The sequence below is a fragment of the Nannospalax galili genome, unplaced genomic scaffold, assembly GCF_000622305.1.
Source record: "Nannospalax galili isolate Female #2095 unplaced genomic scaffold, S.galili_v1.0 scaffold1354, whole genome shotgun sequence".
NCBI classification, from domain to species: Eukaryota; Metazoa; Chordata; class Mammalia; order Rodentia; family Spalacidae; genus Nannospalax; species Nannospalax galili.
Genome location: NW_008335784.1, coordinates 670321 through 684982, shown reverse-complemented (window position 1 = coordinate 684982; position 14662 = coordinate 670321). Strand labels below are relative to the sequence as shown.

Below are 14662 nucleotides of genomic sequence, written 5' to 3'. Positions count from 1 at the left end.
CAGCAACAGGGGAGCTAACTAGAGCAATAATAAATAAATTTACCAATAGGTTTCTCATCTGTCAGCAAGATATACTTTCTAGCAATTATGGTCAATTTTGAGATGGTTTCTAAGCTAATTTTTGTTATGACTGAATTTGAAATGTCCCCCTACAATCTCCTCGTCTGATTTTGAATGCTTGTTCTCTGGATAGTGGCATGATTCTGGGATGCTATAGAATCTTCAGAAGTTGGCACACAGCTAGCAGAAGCAAATCACTGGGGCAGGCCTTGGACGCCTGGATCCATCCTGCTCTGATTCCTGGTTCACTGCTTTGTGAGAAGTCGTTACCACATATTCCTACCGCATGGAAGCCGGCAAGCCTGCCTTTAGTATGATGGACTAAATCCTCAAGAACCATGAGTTAAACATTTCCTCCCTTAAGCTGTTCTGTCAGGTATTCTGACACAGTGACACAAAAGGAACAGAATTCTATTTAAATGCTTGTAGACATCTTGTATACTTCAAGCTCACGACACCAGATGGGCTCATGGTGGAATAGTCCAGCTCCACTTGCCCCAGGGTTACAGCAGCAAATGAGCAGGGGCCTGTGAGAAGCGTTGGTGTTTGGCTTAGCTTACCTGTTACAGCTTCCTCCAAGGTCCCTCCTGCAGCAGGCGCAGAATACACATTCAAGCACTGATTAGTCAAGACCTGGATCCCTGTCACAGGTGAGTAATTACCTGTCAACACACCATCTTCCCTTGAAAGAACAAGAAAAACCCACTTAGTATATTTCTCCAGGAAGACAATGTGAATGTTGCTGAGTCCAAATGCTATCCTATTAATCAAGATATAAAAAAACCCTGACAAAACCTCAACTATGGGTAAGTAGAACAAAGTGAATAGGACACTTGATGAGTCTTCAGGAATGATGGCTTTTCTTCTACAGTTGCTCTTTGTTTGCATGGTCTAAGAAACATGGATAAGGAAGGAATCATTTGACATGTCCATTTTGTACCAGTTTATTTAAGAGCTGCTTACTGAAATCGGCCTAGATGCTCCAGGGTCCTCAACCTCTGCCAGAGGAACTCTAGAACCCACCATGCCCCTGCTAGACTGCCAGGGTCACTACACCTGGAGCCTGAAAGCTCCATTTCAAGATTCTCCTGAGTAACTGCAGAGCGAGTCACATTATGAAAGGGCCACAGGTCTGAGAATATTACATGTGTTTATCACTGTAATGCAATGACATGCATGGGCGATGGGAAAAGCTCATCAATCCTTAAAATCACCAGAGCTTTCACTCTGTTTGCTTTTGGTTCCTGTCTACTCATCTGGTATCAGCAGGGAGGGAAAACAGCATGCAGACTCAGTACTCACAGAGCCCTGGTCATACCTTTGTGCCACAGCTGTACCTGGGAAGCACAGCTCGAAGGAAACTTGTCTCTTAGAAAACTTCTTATTGGTCTCAAGTATATATACATAAAGTTGGATAGATAAAAACAGATTTGCAAACACATACGTTTCCAGTTATGGAAATAAAAATTGTAGCATGAAAACACTATTAATAAGGATTTTGGAAACTGAATACCTGGCCCAAAACAGCTGGAGTGATTTTCCCCCGGACATACTTCACATAATCAACTGTTGCCTCGAGGACTGACGCCATATCACTCTTCCTCCCCTTTGTATATGGCAAGAGAGAACGCAGCTGCTCACAGCAACACTTGATTCTTTCTCTGATCAAAGAATTGTAACAAACAAGGATGAGTTACTCTCATTTGCTTCTTTGTTCACAAGGACAAATGACCCTTCCTCCTGGGTTTGAAAAGGAACTATCCCCATCTCCATCTAGTCTCTGGTTCAGAGGAAGACTAGGTTTCCACAAGCCAGTGGTCCTCACAGTTCCCGAAAGCACAGCCTCTAGGGCCTCCACTCACATGCTGCACAAGGAGCAGCTGCCGAAGCACAGTGTCTGTGTCACGGCAGCCCCACCACCATACACAGCATGCCAGACACTGCAGAGCACACCCCCTCCCCACTAGCGGAGACCTGCAGACATTCTGCCCTCAGAAGAGATTCACATGCTATTTCTACATCCTTTTACAATTCACACTAGCAGCCTAGCAGGCAAGGAACGGTCAGGATCTAGGTTTGGACTACATTTCCAACAACAGATCATGTCTTGTAACGTGAGCTTAACATGTTGTGTGGCTGGAGCTAAAGGAAGATGAGAAGGCTGCCTCTTTTCCATGGCGTAAAATAAACTAAAATGCAAAAATGAACAATGTTCTGGCTACTATCAAAAGGACACTAGGTCTTTTGTAGTTCTGGAGAAAAATACATGGGAAATGTAGATCTAATTGGCTTAAAATTGATTTAAAAGTCCTTGGTATCGTCATTCCTAAGTGCTTGTTTTTATCTGGACACAGCTTTGACATATGCAGGATGACTGTAATTACTAGCTAGAACCTTAGGCAAGTGGTGAAACGCCTGTGAATCTCGGAATAGCAGAAAGATTAAATTTTTAAAAATCTAGTTTGATATAGTCAGGGTTGGAAAAATATTCTGATGAGAGTGGTAGTTTCATTAAACTTTAGGAGCACTGGGATTCTGTAGGGGTGTCTCAGGAACTATTCTGGGGAAAATGAATGGCAGAGTCAACAGCTGTATACTGTATGGATGACTTTGAACATTTTTATACTTTTTGACATAGTACTTTAACTTACAAAGATCTACTCTATGGGGGATAATCTAATCTAAAGCACAGAACAAATTATCTTTTTTGTAAAAAGCATTTATTGCCGTATATTAGGAAAATATGAAAAATAGTCTAAACATATAAAATAGGAGGACACCTTAAGCAATTTATGGTATATAAGATCCACAAAATTTCATCTGGCAGTGGAAATAATGTTATAAATCTTACTGAAGAAAAGTAGTATATAAGAGGATGTATAAAAAAAAAGTCCTAGTCTTTAAGTAAAGCAAGAATGGAAAATAGAAAAGATTGAAAGCATTAAGAAGTTGCTATTTATAGAACACTAAACTGTCAACATTTCTCCCTTTTCGATAGTTTTACTAGATATGTCACTTTCATAATGAAAGACACTATTAAACATTTTTCTAATATGTATTAAGAAAATATCTGATTACAGAAAAGAGAATTACACAGTGAACACCTACATTCCTTACCACTTCAAATTCATAATCACTATTTACTGTATCTAATTTATCATTATGTATCAACCACTATTCATACATCTACTCAGTTTGTGTGTGTGAATGTGCACAGAGTGCATGTGTGCACGTACATGCACAGGGAGTCATAGAAGAACTTTGGCCGTTGTTCCTCAGAATCTGTCCACCTTATTTTTTGAGGCAGAGTCTCACATTGGTCTGGAACTCACTAAGCAGGGCTGGCTAGACGGCAAGTCCCAGGATGTTTCCACCTCTCTAGATCTGGGATTACAAACATGCACCACTACCATGTCTTGCTTTTTAAGTGAATATGGGAGTTGGAACTCAGGTCTTCATGTTTGCACAGCAAGTGGTTTACTAACTGAGCCATCAAGTTGCAGACTTCAGTGTATTACACTTCTGAATATATCACTAGCTAAAGCTTAAATTACTTTACTTTAGGTGGAAGTTACATAAGATAAAATGTATAAATATGAAAGAGCCCATCCTACGAATCTGGATTAACATTTGGAAGCCCAGAAAGTTCCCTGTGTTTCTTCACAGTCATTCCTACCTCTGATCTCCATTAGAGGCAACCACATGTCTGATGTTTTCCATTCCACATTACTTTTGCCTCTCCTCAAACAACACATACAAAAAATTTGCAACACGTGATTTTAAATAAGAGTTCTTTCATACAACACAAAGTTTTTGAGATTTATCCTATGTGACATCCTATATCAGAAGTTTGTTCCTTTTTAGGGTTCAAGAGTATTCCATAGTATACCTATATAACAACTTATTAACTTATTCCCTTATTGATAAACACTTGAGCTGTTCTGAACTTTGGTTCATTATGAATAAAGCTTCTAGATAATTCTGTACACATTCTGTGAATATGTAGTTTATCTTGGTTGACTATCTAGGAATGGAAATAAAGGGTCTTCCCTAAGTTAATGAAATTTGACAGAACTTTTACCAAAGTTTATCATTTCATACTTCCACCATTGTGTATGATACCTCTGGTTTCAAATCTTTGACCATATTTAATAGCTGGTTTTAATTTTTCCCTTTCTGCAGAATATGTGGCAGTATCTCATTCTATGCTTAACTTTGCATATTTCCCTTGAAACTAATGATGTTGACCATTTTTTTTCTGTGAAGAGGCATTTGTATATCTTCCTTTGTGAAGTATCTTGTTCAAATATCTTGCCACATTTAATTGGAATTTTTACACTGCTATTGAGCACTGGGAATTCTTTACACACTGTGGATACCAGTATGTGTCAAGTATTGGTCTGACAAACGTGTTTTTAATTGCTGTAGGATAGTATACACTGTCATGCCATCTACAAATACGAGCTTTGCTTCCTTTCTAATTTGTATAGTTATTTCTTTTTCTTGCCTAATTATAACTAGGAGTGATTATTTAACGAAAACAGGACTAATACGACCTCCCTCTCTCTTTGAAACTACAGGTGAACACATTAGGCAGGAAGTCTGCCACTGAACTACAACCCCAGTCCAAGCAATTTTTCTGAATTTGCTAATATTTTTTCCACTTTTCTTCTGAAAATTTGGTGAGTTACACTGGATGATTTTTAATTTTCTTTTACATTTTATTTGTTTGTTGTGGGGGATGGTAAGTGGCACACATGTGGAAGTCAGAGAACAACTTGCAGGAATCAGTTCTTTCCTTCTACCATGAGGGCCTGGGACTCATACTCAGGTCAGCAGGCTTGGCAGCATGAGCCTTAACCTGCTAAGAATCTCTCTGGCCCCTGGTTGATTTTTAAAGTATGTTTAGTCTTGCTTTCTTGGATAAGTTTGTGATTATGATATATGATAGGCTTAGCTCATTTAATTCAATCTGCTAAAATAACGTTAGAATATTTGTATCTGGGTTCACGAGGGATATTTGTCTGTAATTTTTTTCTATAACATCTTAGTCTATAATATCTTTTATTCTGGCCTCATGAAATGGGTTGAGAAGTGTTCCCTCTTCTTTATTTTTTTCAGGTTGGAATTACTTCTTTAAAAGCTTGAAGAAGGGCTAGAGAGTTGGCTCAGTGGTTTAACAGCACTGGTGGCTCTTGCAGATGACCCAGGTTCTACTCCCAGCACCCAAATGGCAGCTAACAACCAGTGCGATTCCAGTTACAGGAGATCCGATCCCCTCTTCTGGCCTCTGCAGGCATTTCATGGATGTGGTGCATTACACACAGGCAAGCAAAATACTTATACACATAAAATAAAAATAAATTTATTTTTAAAAATTTGTTAAAAAAATCAAAAGCTTGAAGGAATGCTTTGGTAAATCCATCTAAGCATAGAATTTTGTCTTTGGTAAAGGTCTTGATAGCAAGTTCAATTTCTTTAATATATAAAGCTTATAATTACATTATAAACATATACTATATAATATGTAGTATACAAAATATATAAAAAATTTCTGTATCATGTTTTAGTTTTGGTAAATACACTGTTTTCAGAAACTGTCTATTTCATCTAAGTTACTGAATATAATATATATGGGCAGAAGATTATTCAAATATATTCTTTAATTAAATCCCTCGGAAGACAGAAGAGGCTGTCGGATCCCCTGGAACTGGAGTTACAGACAGTTATTAGCTGCCGTGTGGGTGCTGGGATTCATTCAGGTCTTCTGCAAGAACAACCAGTGTTCTTAACCACTGAGCCATCTCTCCAGTCCTCAAATATATTATTTAAATATTTACGGATCTGTAATGTTAGTCTCTTCATCCATGACACTGGTAAACTGTGTTCATTCTCTCTCTAGCTTCTCTCCCTCCACTTTGTATTTACTTGACTTTTTCCAGGTTCTTCATCAGAACCTAATAAAAACAATGAAATTTTTGAGGCTTTTATGGTTTTAAATATTTAGAGCAGCAGTGTTTCCCTGGAGATTTGTATAAGCTGAATCCTATAAATTTTGATATATTCTATTTCTATAATTCATTTTGAAATATTTCTCAATTTTCTTATCTATTTTTTTCTCATGAATTGTTTAAGTGTGTTTTCAACTTTCAAGCACTTCAAAGTTTTATTTAAATCTCACTTTTATTGATTTCTAACTCAAATCCAATGTAGTCAGGGAACAGACTCTTCTTGAATGCAACTTGGTTTAGTGTATTGTGATTTTTTTTATTCCTCAGAACAGTTTTATGCTAGTAAATTTCCCACTTGTCCTTGAAAAGAAGGAGCATTCTGCTCAGGTGAATGCAAAAGCCTAAAACCACCCATTTGATAGAGGGTAGGAGGGTAGTTAACTATATATCTTCTAGAACTTATTTTTCAGTGTCTAGTTATATAAATCACTCAAAAAGAGGAGTTAGAAATTCAACAATTATCAATTTCTCTTGATTCTGCTCATTTTGACAAATATTTAAAAATTCTATTTATAACCATATATTTGTAATTTTTATATCATTCTGATATGCTGGAACTTTTACTGTTATTAGAAGCCATTCTTTACTTCAAAAGATACTATTTATCTATTAATTTGATTTGATATTAACAACCACTCTTTCTGCAGTATGTATTTTTCTATTAATTTACTTTATTATGTTAGCACATTTAAAATTTGTCTTTTAGAGTTGATGAATAAGTTTTGTTTTGTTGTTAATTTTTTTCTACCCCAACAATCTCTGCCTGCAAGTTGTACATAGTTGCATAAAAGTCTATCGTTTTATTTTTTCTGTGATTTTTTTGTTCTTTTTTCCTCCTTTTCTACCTTCTGTTAAATATTTCAGAAAATCCAATTTTAGCTTGTCTTTCATCTTCTGCATAGCTCATCAGGGTCACTATAGGGTTTATGGTATATTATATATCTGAACCTTCCACAGTCTTTGTGGAGACAGTATTTCACAACATGACATAAAATATATCAGAGCTTCAGTCATGTAAAGATATTTCTTCTCATTTTTCATGCTATCACCATCATATGTACTACAACTAAAGACATTACAAACCCCACAGTACAGTGCTAGAATTTTTTGCTTATTACAGTTTTTAAAAATATTTTATTATTATTTTAAGTGTATAAATGTATTGTTTGCATTTGTGTATGTGCACTCATGTTTTGTAATGCCCATGGAAGTCAAAAGAGGGTGTTGGATTCCGCTGGAATAGTTATGGTCAGGTGCTAACTGCCCTGTGGGTACTGGGAACCAAACCCAGATCCTCTGCAAAAGCAGCCAGTGCTCTGAAGCACTGAGCCATCTCTCCAGTCTCCACTTATTAAAGTCTTAAGCATTTCAAATTGATGACAAAGAAAGTGTTTGCTTTTAAATATTTACTTCTATTTATCATTTCTGGTGTTATCCAATCCTTAATATTGGAGTTTCAATTGGTATTAGTTCCCTTCAACCCAAAGAACCTCCTTAGTTTTCTTAGCCTTTAGGTCGGCTAGACCTTTTATCTAACCATCTCTTTATGTCACCATTTGCCACAGAGGAAACATCTTGTAGAAATAGGCTTTACTCAGTGAGGCAAAGAGTGTATGACACAGTCAATGTATTTAGCAAGCATTAAAGGCTAGTTTTCTTTATTAATGTTTAAAAAAACCAACAGCTGGGCATGGTAGCACATGCCTTTAATCTCAGCACTTGGGATGCAGAGGCAGGTGGATCTCTGTGTGAAAGAAGGACAGAGAATATATAAAAAATATTATTGGGGGTAGAGAGACAGCTCAGGGGTTAAGAGCCCTGGCTGTTCTTGCAGAAGACCCAGGTTTGGTTCCCAGCACCCACACGGCAGCTAACAACCAGCCATAACTCCAGTTTCAGTGGATCTAATACCCTCTCCTGACCTCCATGGACACTGTATGACATGGGTGTACTTACATACCTGCACTCCTACACATAAAATAAAAAAATAAATAAAAAACACTATTGGCTAATTCTAATTAGTAAATAGAAAACTACATTCCAAACAGCAGAATACATATTCTCTTTAAGTGCACATGGATTATTCATCAAAGGAGACAATATTCTTGGCCATCAAATAACTCAGAAATTACCAGAGATAAAGTATATATTTCCAGATGGCAATAAACTCAATACCTGGAAAATCTTCAAACATGTGGAAATCATGCTACACATGTCATTGGTAACGGACTTCACTCAATGTCACTGGTAAGAGAGAAACCCACAAGGGATAGGAGAAAAGATTTTGAATTGAGTGATAGTGAAAACATATCAAAGTTTATGAGATACAATTAAGGTATTGCTTAAAAATTCAGGTTTAGCTTTTAAATGTTTATATAAGAAAAGAAGAAAATGCTAAAATCAATTATTTAATTTACTACATAAGAAGACAGATCAAAAGAGTAAACTATAAAAGGAAGAAAATTAGAAAAATCAGAAATCAGTGAAAGGGAAGGGAAAAGCATAGAGAAAATCAATGAATCAAGATACATCAAAAAGATCAAGAAAATGCTGGGGCTGGAGAGATGGCTCAGCGGTTAAGAACACTGGTTGTTCTTGCAGAAGACCTGTTTTCAAATCCCAGCACCCACATGGCAGGTAACAACTGTCTGTAACTCCAGTTCCAGGGGATCCAACAGCCTCTTCTGACCTCCATGGGCATTGCACGACACAGGTGCACTTACCTACATGCAGGCAATATACACATAAAATTTAAAAAATAAAATTAAAAAAAACCAATAAAATGCATCAAACGTTTGCTAATGGTCAAGGGGGATAAAGGAAATACAAGAAATCAATACTGTAGAAAATAAAATGATGAGCGTGTTATCAACAAAAAGTTGTTTAGTAAGTTTGAAGAAATTAGATTACATGGACACATGTCATGAAAAACATAAACTGGCATGTGAAAAAATAGAAAATCTAGTTTGATAATCATTTAAAAAGTTGATTTTTTTTGATATAAGGTCTCATGTAGCCCAGGTTAGCCTCAACCTCACTAAGTATCTGAGGATGACCTTAAACTCTTGACCCTCCTGAATCTACCTTCCAAGTACTTGGGATTACAGGTGTGTATCACCACACCTGGTAAGACGCTTAATTTAAAAATTTTAAAAATATTTTATTTTTATGTGCATGAGTGTATTGCCTGCATGTATGTGAGTGCACCCATGTTGTGCAATGCCGCAGAGGTCAGAAGAGGGCTTTATATTCCCCTGGAACTGGAGTTAAGGATTCATAGCCACCATGTGGGTGCTGGGAATTGAACCTGGGTCCTCTGCAAGAGCAGTCAATGCTCTTAACTGCTGAGCCATCGCTCCAGCCCAGATTCTTAATTTTTAATTATTTTATGTGTATGAGTATTTTGCCTGCATTTATGTTATACCACATGCATGCAATGACCATAGAGACCAGAAGAGAGTGTCAGATCCTCTGGAACTAGAGTTATTGGTGGTTGTGAGTCACCATGTGGGTGCTGGGAACCAAATCTGGGCCCTCTGCAAAAGCAGCAATTCCTTTTAACTTCTAGCCATTTCTCTAGTCCTAATAATATGAATTTCTGATTAAAACTTTCCACATAGAAAAATATTTCACTGTAATTTTAATCACAGTGCCCACACAAACTTTCAGGAAATAAACTTTCCATTTTATTATATGAATTTGGTCTTACCCTGACACAGAAGTTAATGACATTATACAAACTATAACCAATGGCCTTCATAAACACAGATGCAGAAATCATTAACAAAACATTAATAAATCTAATCCAGCAGTAAATAAAAAGGATCACAAATCAAGATAGAGTTTAGCATTTTATCAGTATAATTGCCACATTAAGGGGAAAAAAAACAGAAAAACATCTTAATAATTACATTAAAAAACCACTAACAATATGCTGGAGAGATGGCTCCGTGGTTAAGAATACTTCTGCTCTTGCAGAGGACCTAAGTTCAGTTCCCAGCACACACATGTGGCTCACAACTGCCTTTTATTCCAGGGGATCTCAAACCCTCTGGCTTCTATGGGCACTACATGCATATAAATTCACACATTCACACATACACACACACACACACACACACACACCATACATATACACATACGTGCACACACACATATCTTATAAAAAACTGACAAAAGGATCAGAATTTTTAAGCTGATAAAAGACACACACAGAAACCTAAAGCTTTTATCATATGTGATGACAAAACAGTGGACACAATTCTATGACTAGACACAAAATGAGCATGTCTACTTACTTCACTTCAAATTCAAAGTATACTGGGCAAGAAATAGAAATAAAAGCCACAAAGATTGGCAAGGAAAAAGTAAAGTGTTTACATTTATAGAAGACATAATTGATTATATAAACTATCTCACAAAATCTACCCCAACTTAGTAGTGATACATAGGTACAGCAAGATGACAAAATATTTATTAGGTCAGAATATAAAATAAATTTATGAATGATACAAGCTAGGAATGAAGATTTGGGTAATACCAATGGAAACATGATATTGCTTATAACAGAATTATTAAAAACTCACAAAATATCCAGGGATAAACCTAACAAGTTACAAAATATTGCTGAATGAAATTAAAGCTCTTTTAAAAATGTAGAGGTGAACTGGAAGAATCAGTGTCATTCAATACCTATTTTCCTCAAACTATTTTTGACTTAACACACTCTAATCAATATCCTAGCATGATTTGTTAAAAAATAAATAAACTGACAAGCTTAATTTAACATTTACATGAACAATCAAAGGACATTTAATATCTAAGGTAATTTAGAAATGAGTAATAAAATTGAAAAATTTCAATCTTATTTTAAGATCTATTATAAAGCTATAATATTCATGACATTGTAACACTGGAACAAAGAAAATAGCAAATACTTTCAACAAAACTTTGAAAATATCCATTTAAAACAACTCAAAACAAGCATAAAAAATCTAAACACTATGTATTTGCTATACATAATAATTTAAATAAAACCAGCTTTTTATTAAGATTTATTATTTTATTTATATCTGTGTGTGTGAACCTGAGTTTATGTACACCATGTGTGTACAGGAGCCTGAAAAGGTCAGAAGGCGGCACTGGATCCCCTGGAACTGGAGTTACAAGCACTGTGAGCTGCCATATAGATACTGGGACCTGAACCTGTGTCCTCTGCAAGGGCAGTAAATGTTTTCCTAACCACCAAGGCATCTCCCCATTCCAAGTAAACCAATCTTAGATGCTACAAAGGTTAAAGTTTTTGTAGAAAACATAGGGCCATAGCATTGAGACTTGTGGAAAGCAGTGATTTCTAATACAAGCTAAAGAAAATGACACATTTTAAAATATGGATAAACTAGAATTAGCAAAAAAAAATTTAAAACCTTCTGTTCATAAAACAGCGTATCTAGGCTTGGTGGAACAGGCCTGTAATTCTAGCTGCTTGGAAGACTGAGCCAAAAGAACAAGTTCAAGCCTCGTCTGGGCAACTTAGACCCTGTCTCAAAATAAATAATACTTTTTTTTGTGGTGGTGCACGCCTTTAATCCCAGCACTCGGGAGGCAGAGGCAGGCAGATCTCTGTGAGTTCAAGGCCAGCCTGGTCTACATAGTGAGTTCCAGGACAGCTGGGGCTACAGGGAGACCCTGTCTCAAAATGACAAAAAAAAATTATTATTTTTATTTTATGTGTATGAGTGTATTGCCTGCAATGTAGGTAGGTGCACCCATGTCCTACAGTACTTGCAGAGGTCAGAAGAGGGTGTCGCATCTCCTGGAACTGGAGTTACGGATGGTTGTTAGCTGCCATGTGGATGCTGGGAACCAAACCTAGGTCCTCTGCAAGAGCAGACAGTGCTCTTACCCACTGAGCCATTTCTCTAGTCCAACAATAATATTTTTGTTTTGTTTTGTTTTTGGTCTTTTAAAAAATTTTTTATTTTATTTTTTATTTTATGTGTCTGCATGTATTGTCTGCATGTAGGTAAATGCGCCTGTGTCATGCAATGCCCACGGAGAACAGAAGAGGCTGTTGGATTTAAGACTTGAAAGACATTAGGGTATATGAATCCATGTATCTACTCTAACATGTTTCTTTCTTTTTTTTTTTAAGAGATAAACTCTTTTTTTATTATTTTTATTTTATGTGTATGTGTATATTGCCTGCATGTAGGTAAGTGCACCCATATCGTGCAATGCCTGCGAAAGACAGAAGAGGCCATTGGATCCCCTGGAACTGGAGTTATAGACAGTTGTTAGCTGCCATGTGGGTGCTGGGATTCGAACCCAGGTCTTCTGTAAGAAGAGCCAGTGTTCTTAACTGCTGAGCGATCTCTATGGCCCCTTTTATGGTATTTTTGAAACAGGATCTCCGGGTAGCCACAGCTGGCCTGGATTTGCTATGGAGACCAGGCTGGCCTCAAACTCACAGATTCTCCTGACTCTGTCTCCCAAGTGCTGGGATTAAAGGTGTGCGCCACCATGCCCAGCTACCAAGGACAATTTTTTTAAAAAAGTTTCTAGGTTCAGTCTCCAGTACTAGGAAATAAAAAAGCAAAACAAACTAAGCACAGAAATTGAGCTTCAATTTGGAAGAAAATATTTCAGCATACAAATTTGAAAAAGGAATTTTTAATTTTTTTTGTTTCTGTTTTTGTCTTTTGATACAGGGTCTTACTATGTAGGCCCAGCTGGCTGGGAATGCACTATGTAGAGCATTCCAGGCTGGCCTCAGTCTAACAGGGATCTGTCTGCCTCTGCCTCCTGAGTGCTGGGATTAAAGGCAGAGGCCACATGCCTGGCTGAAAAATGATTTTAATTCCAAGCACTTAATAATACAAGTAACCAGGCAAAAAACTTGAACTATTCATAATAGGAGAAATAGCAACCCCCCAAAAGTGTTCAACTTCATTAATCATCATCAAAATTTAAACTTAAAATCTCAGACACTCTGTGACCAATGAGATGACTAAAATGAAGGATTGACATGGCAGATGTTAGTGAGGTGAGGGAGTCCACAGTGCTCTCAAACATGCTGGCGACAATGCAAAATGGTGCCACTGTTTTTGGAACATGCTTTTTGACATCTCCTACAAAGATAAGCACCCCCTCCCAATATGACTGATTTGCATTGCTATTCCTGCATTGCAGTAAAAGAAGTAGAAGCTTAGGTTCACAAAAACAGATTCAAATGAATGGTCACCATTGACTTTTTTTCTCCCTTAGTAGCTTGCATAGTGTCCTTTGAACTTATGAGAGCTAGTCTGCAGGGAGCAGACTTCCAGGTCTGTTCCAGTTCCACTGCTCCAAGTCCTGTGTTGGAAGTATGTCTTATCTTCAGCAACAGGGTCTTACCTTCAAGTTCTGGGAGGAAATCAAGGATTGTGGCAATGGCCTGTGTTTTTTGGGGGGAGTCTCTTGGACTACCTTGACCAACAACCTGAAAGGACATTTTTCCCGTCTGATACCATGTTTCTTGTTATATGGCCTTCAGCTATACCTAATAACCACAACAATGACTAGCAAAGCAAACTATCTTTGTTGGTGCAGTAGCAGCACTTTCATCAACAGCTATTTAACTTAAAGCCTGCTCAATGGAAGGAAACTCACGTGGTAGTGTAAACATAGCTAAAGGCACATGGCTGGATAGGTCATAAATCCTAGAGAAAATCCTAAGTCTGTCACATCTCTAGATAAGCTCAATTTCTTATATATGTTAAATATGTATCCTTATATTTACAGAAAAGTATATTGTCATCACTTGTTAAAAAAGTTGCTTTTTCCAACAGATGTGACACAACTGGTCAAATATGGAAAGTAAGTGTGAGATATCTAGTCCTAAGTGACACACCTACAATGGAACCTAAGACTCATGGAGGAATAGGGGTACAGAAAATACTAATGCATCTCCCAACTCTCACCAGTGAAGTTTCCTCATTCAACAGAGGGTGAGTAACACAAAAAGTCACAACTGGCCAAAATGTAGAGACTAAGAGACTGCAGAGTATATGTTCCTGCATAGGGCTCTATATTAAATCTCACTTCAGGGACTATTATGGAAGAGAGGGCCAAAAGTTTATAAGAGCCAGGGGTGGTAGATGACCACAAGGAAACAGTTTCTAGGCTTCTAGGAACTTGCTCATATGAACTTACAGCAATGCTGACAGCAGGCATAAGACCCATGAAAACTCAAACCAGACAAAAACCAGCATAGAACTAGGGAAATGGGCAAGAAGCTCCAACCTTAGCCGAGCAACTATTGGTAACTGATCACTGCTGGGAGATGGAGAGTTGATCTTCTTTAGGGAGTGATGCTAGATAGACTGATCCGGCTCCAGTGGATGAACTCACTGAGGGACATCCGGGACACAAATTTGACTTGATAGGCCTTAACATATATGATAGAATGCATGAAATTTGGTGGTGGGGGGCAGGAGGGGTGCAGATAGGAGATGGGGTCTAAAGATGTATTGTATCTAATGCACAAAAATGTGGTATGTTGACATAATGAAATATTCTCAAACAATAACAAAGGAACAAATTACTGATTT

The 14662-nt window shown here is 37.3% G+C and overlaps 1 protein-coding gene across 1 annotated transcript in view; it reads right to left on the bottom strand.

Annotated features, from left to right (window-relative positions):
* Sohlh2 (spermatogenesis and oogenesis specific basic helix-loop-helix 2) overlaps positions 1-14662 on the bottom strand; it is a 54972-nt gene that overhangs the window by 7409 nt on the left and 32901 nt on the right. Inside the window, exons 7-9 of the mRNA XM_029562251.1 lie at positions 1572-1721; positions 1379-1465; positions 621-742 (exon numbers count right to left, since the gene is read on the bottom strand). Coding sequence (XP_029418111.1) covers positions 621-742; positions 1379-1465; positions 1572-1721 — 359 coding nt within the window. The remainder of the gene's footprint in view (positions 1-620; positions 743-1378; positions 1466-1571; positions 1722-14662) is intronic.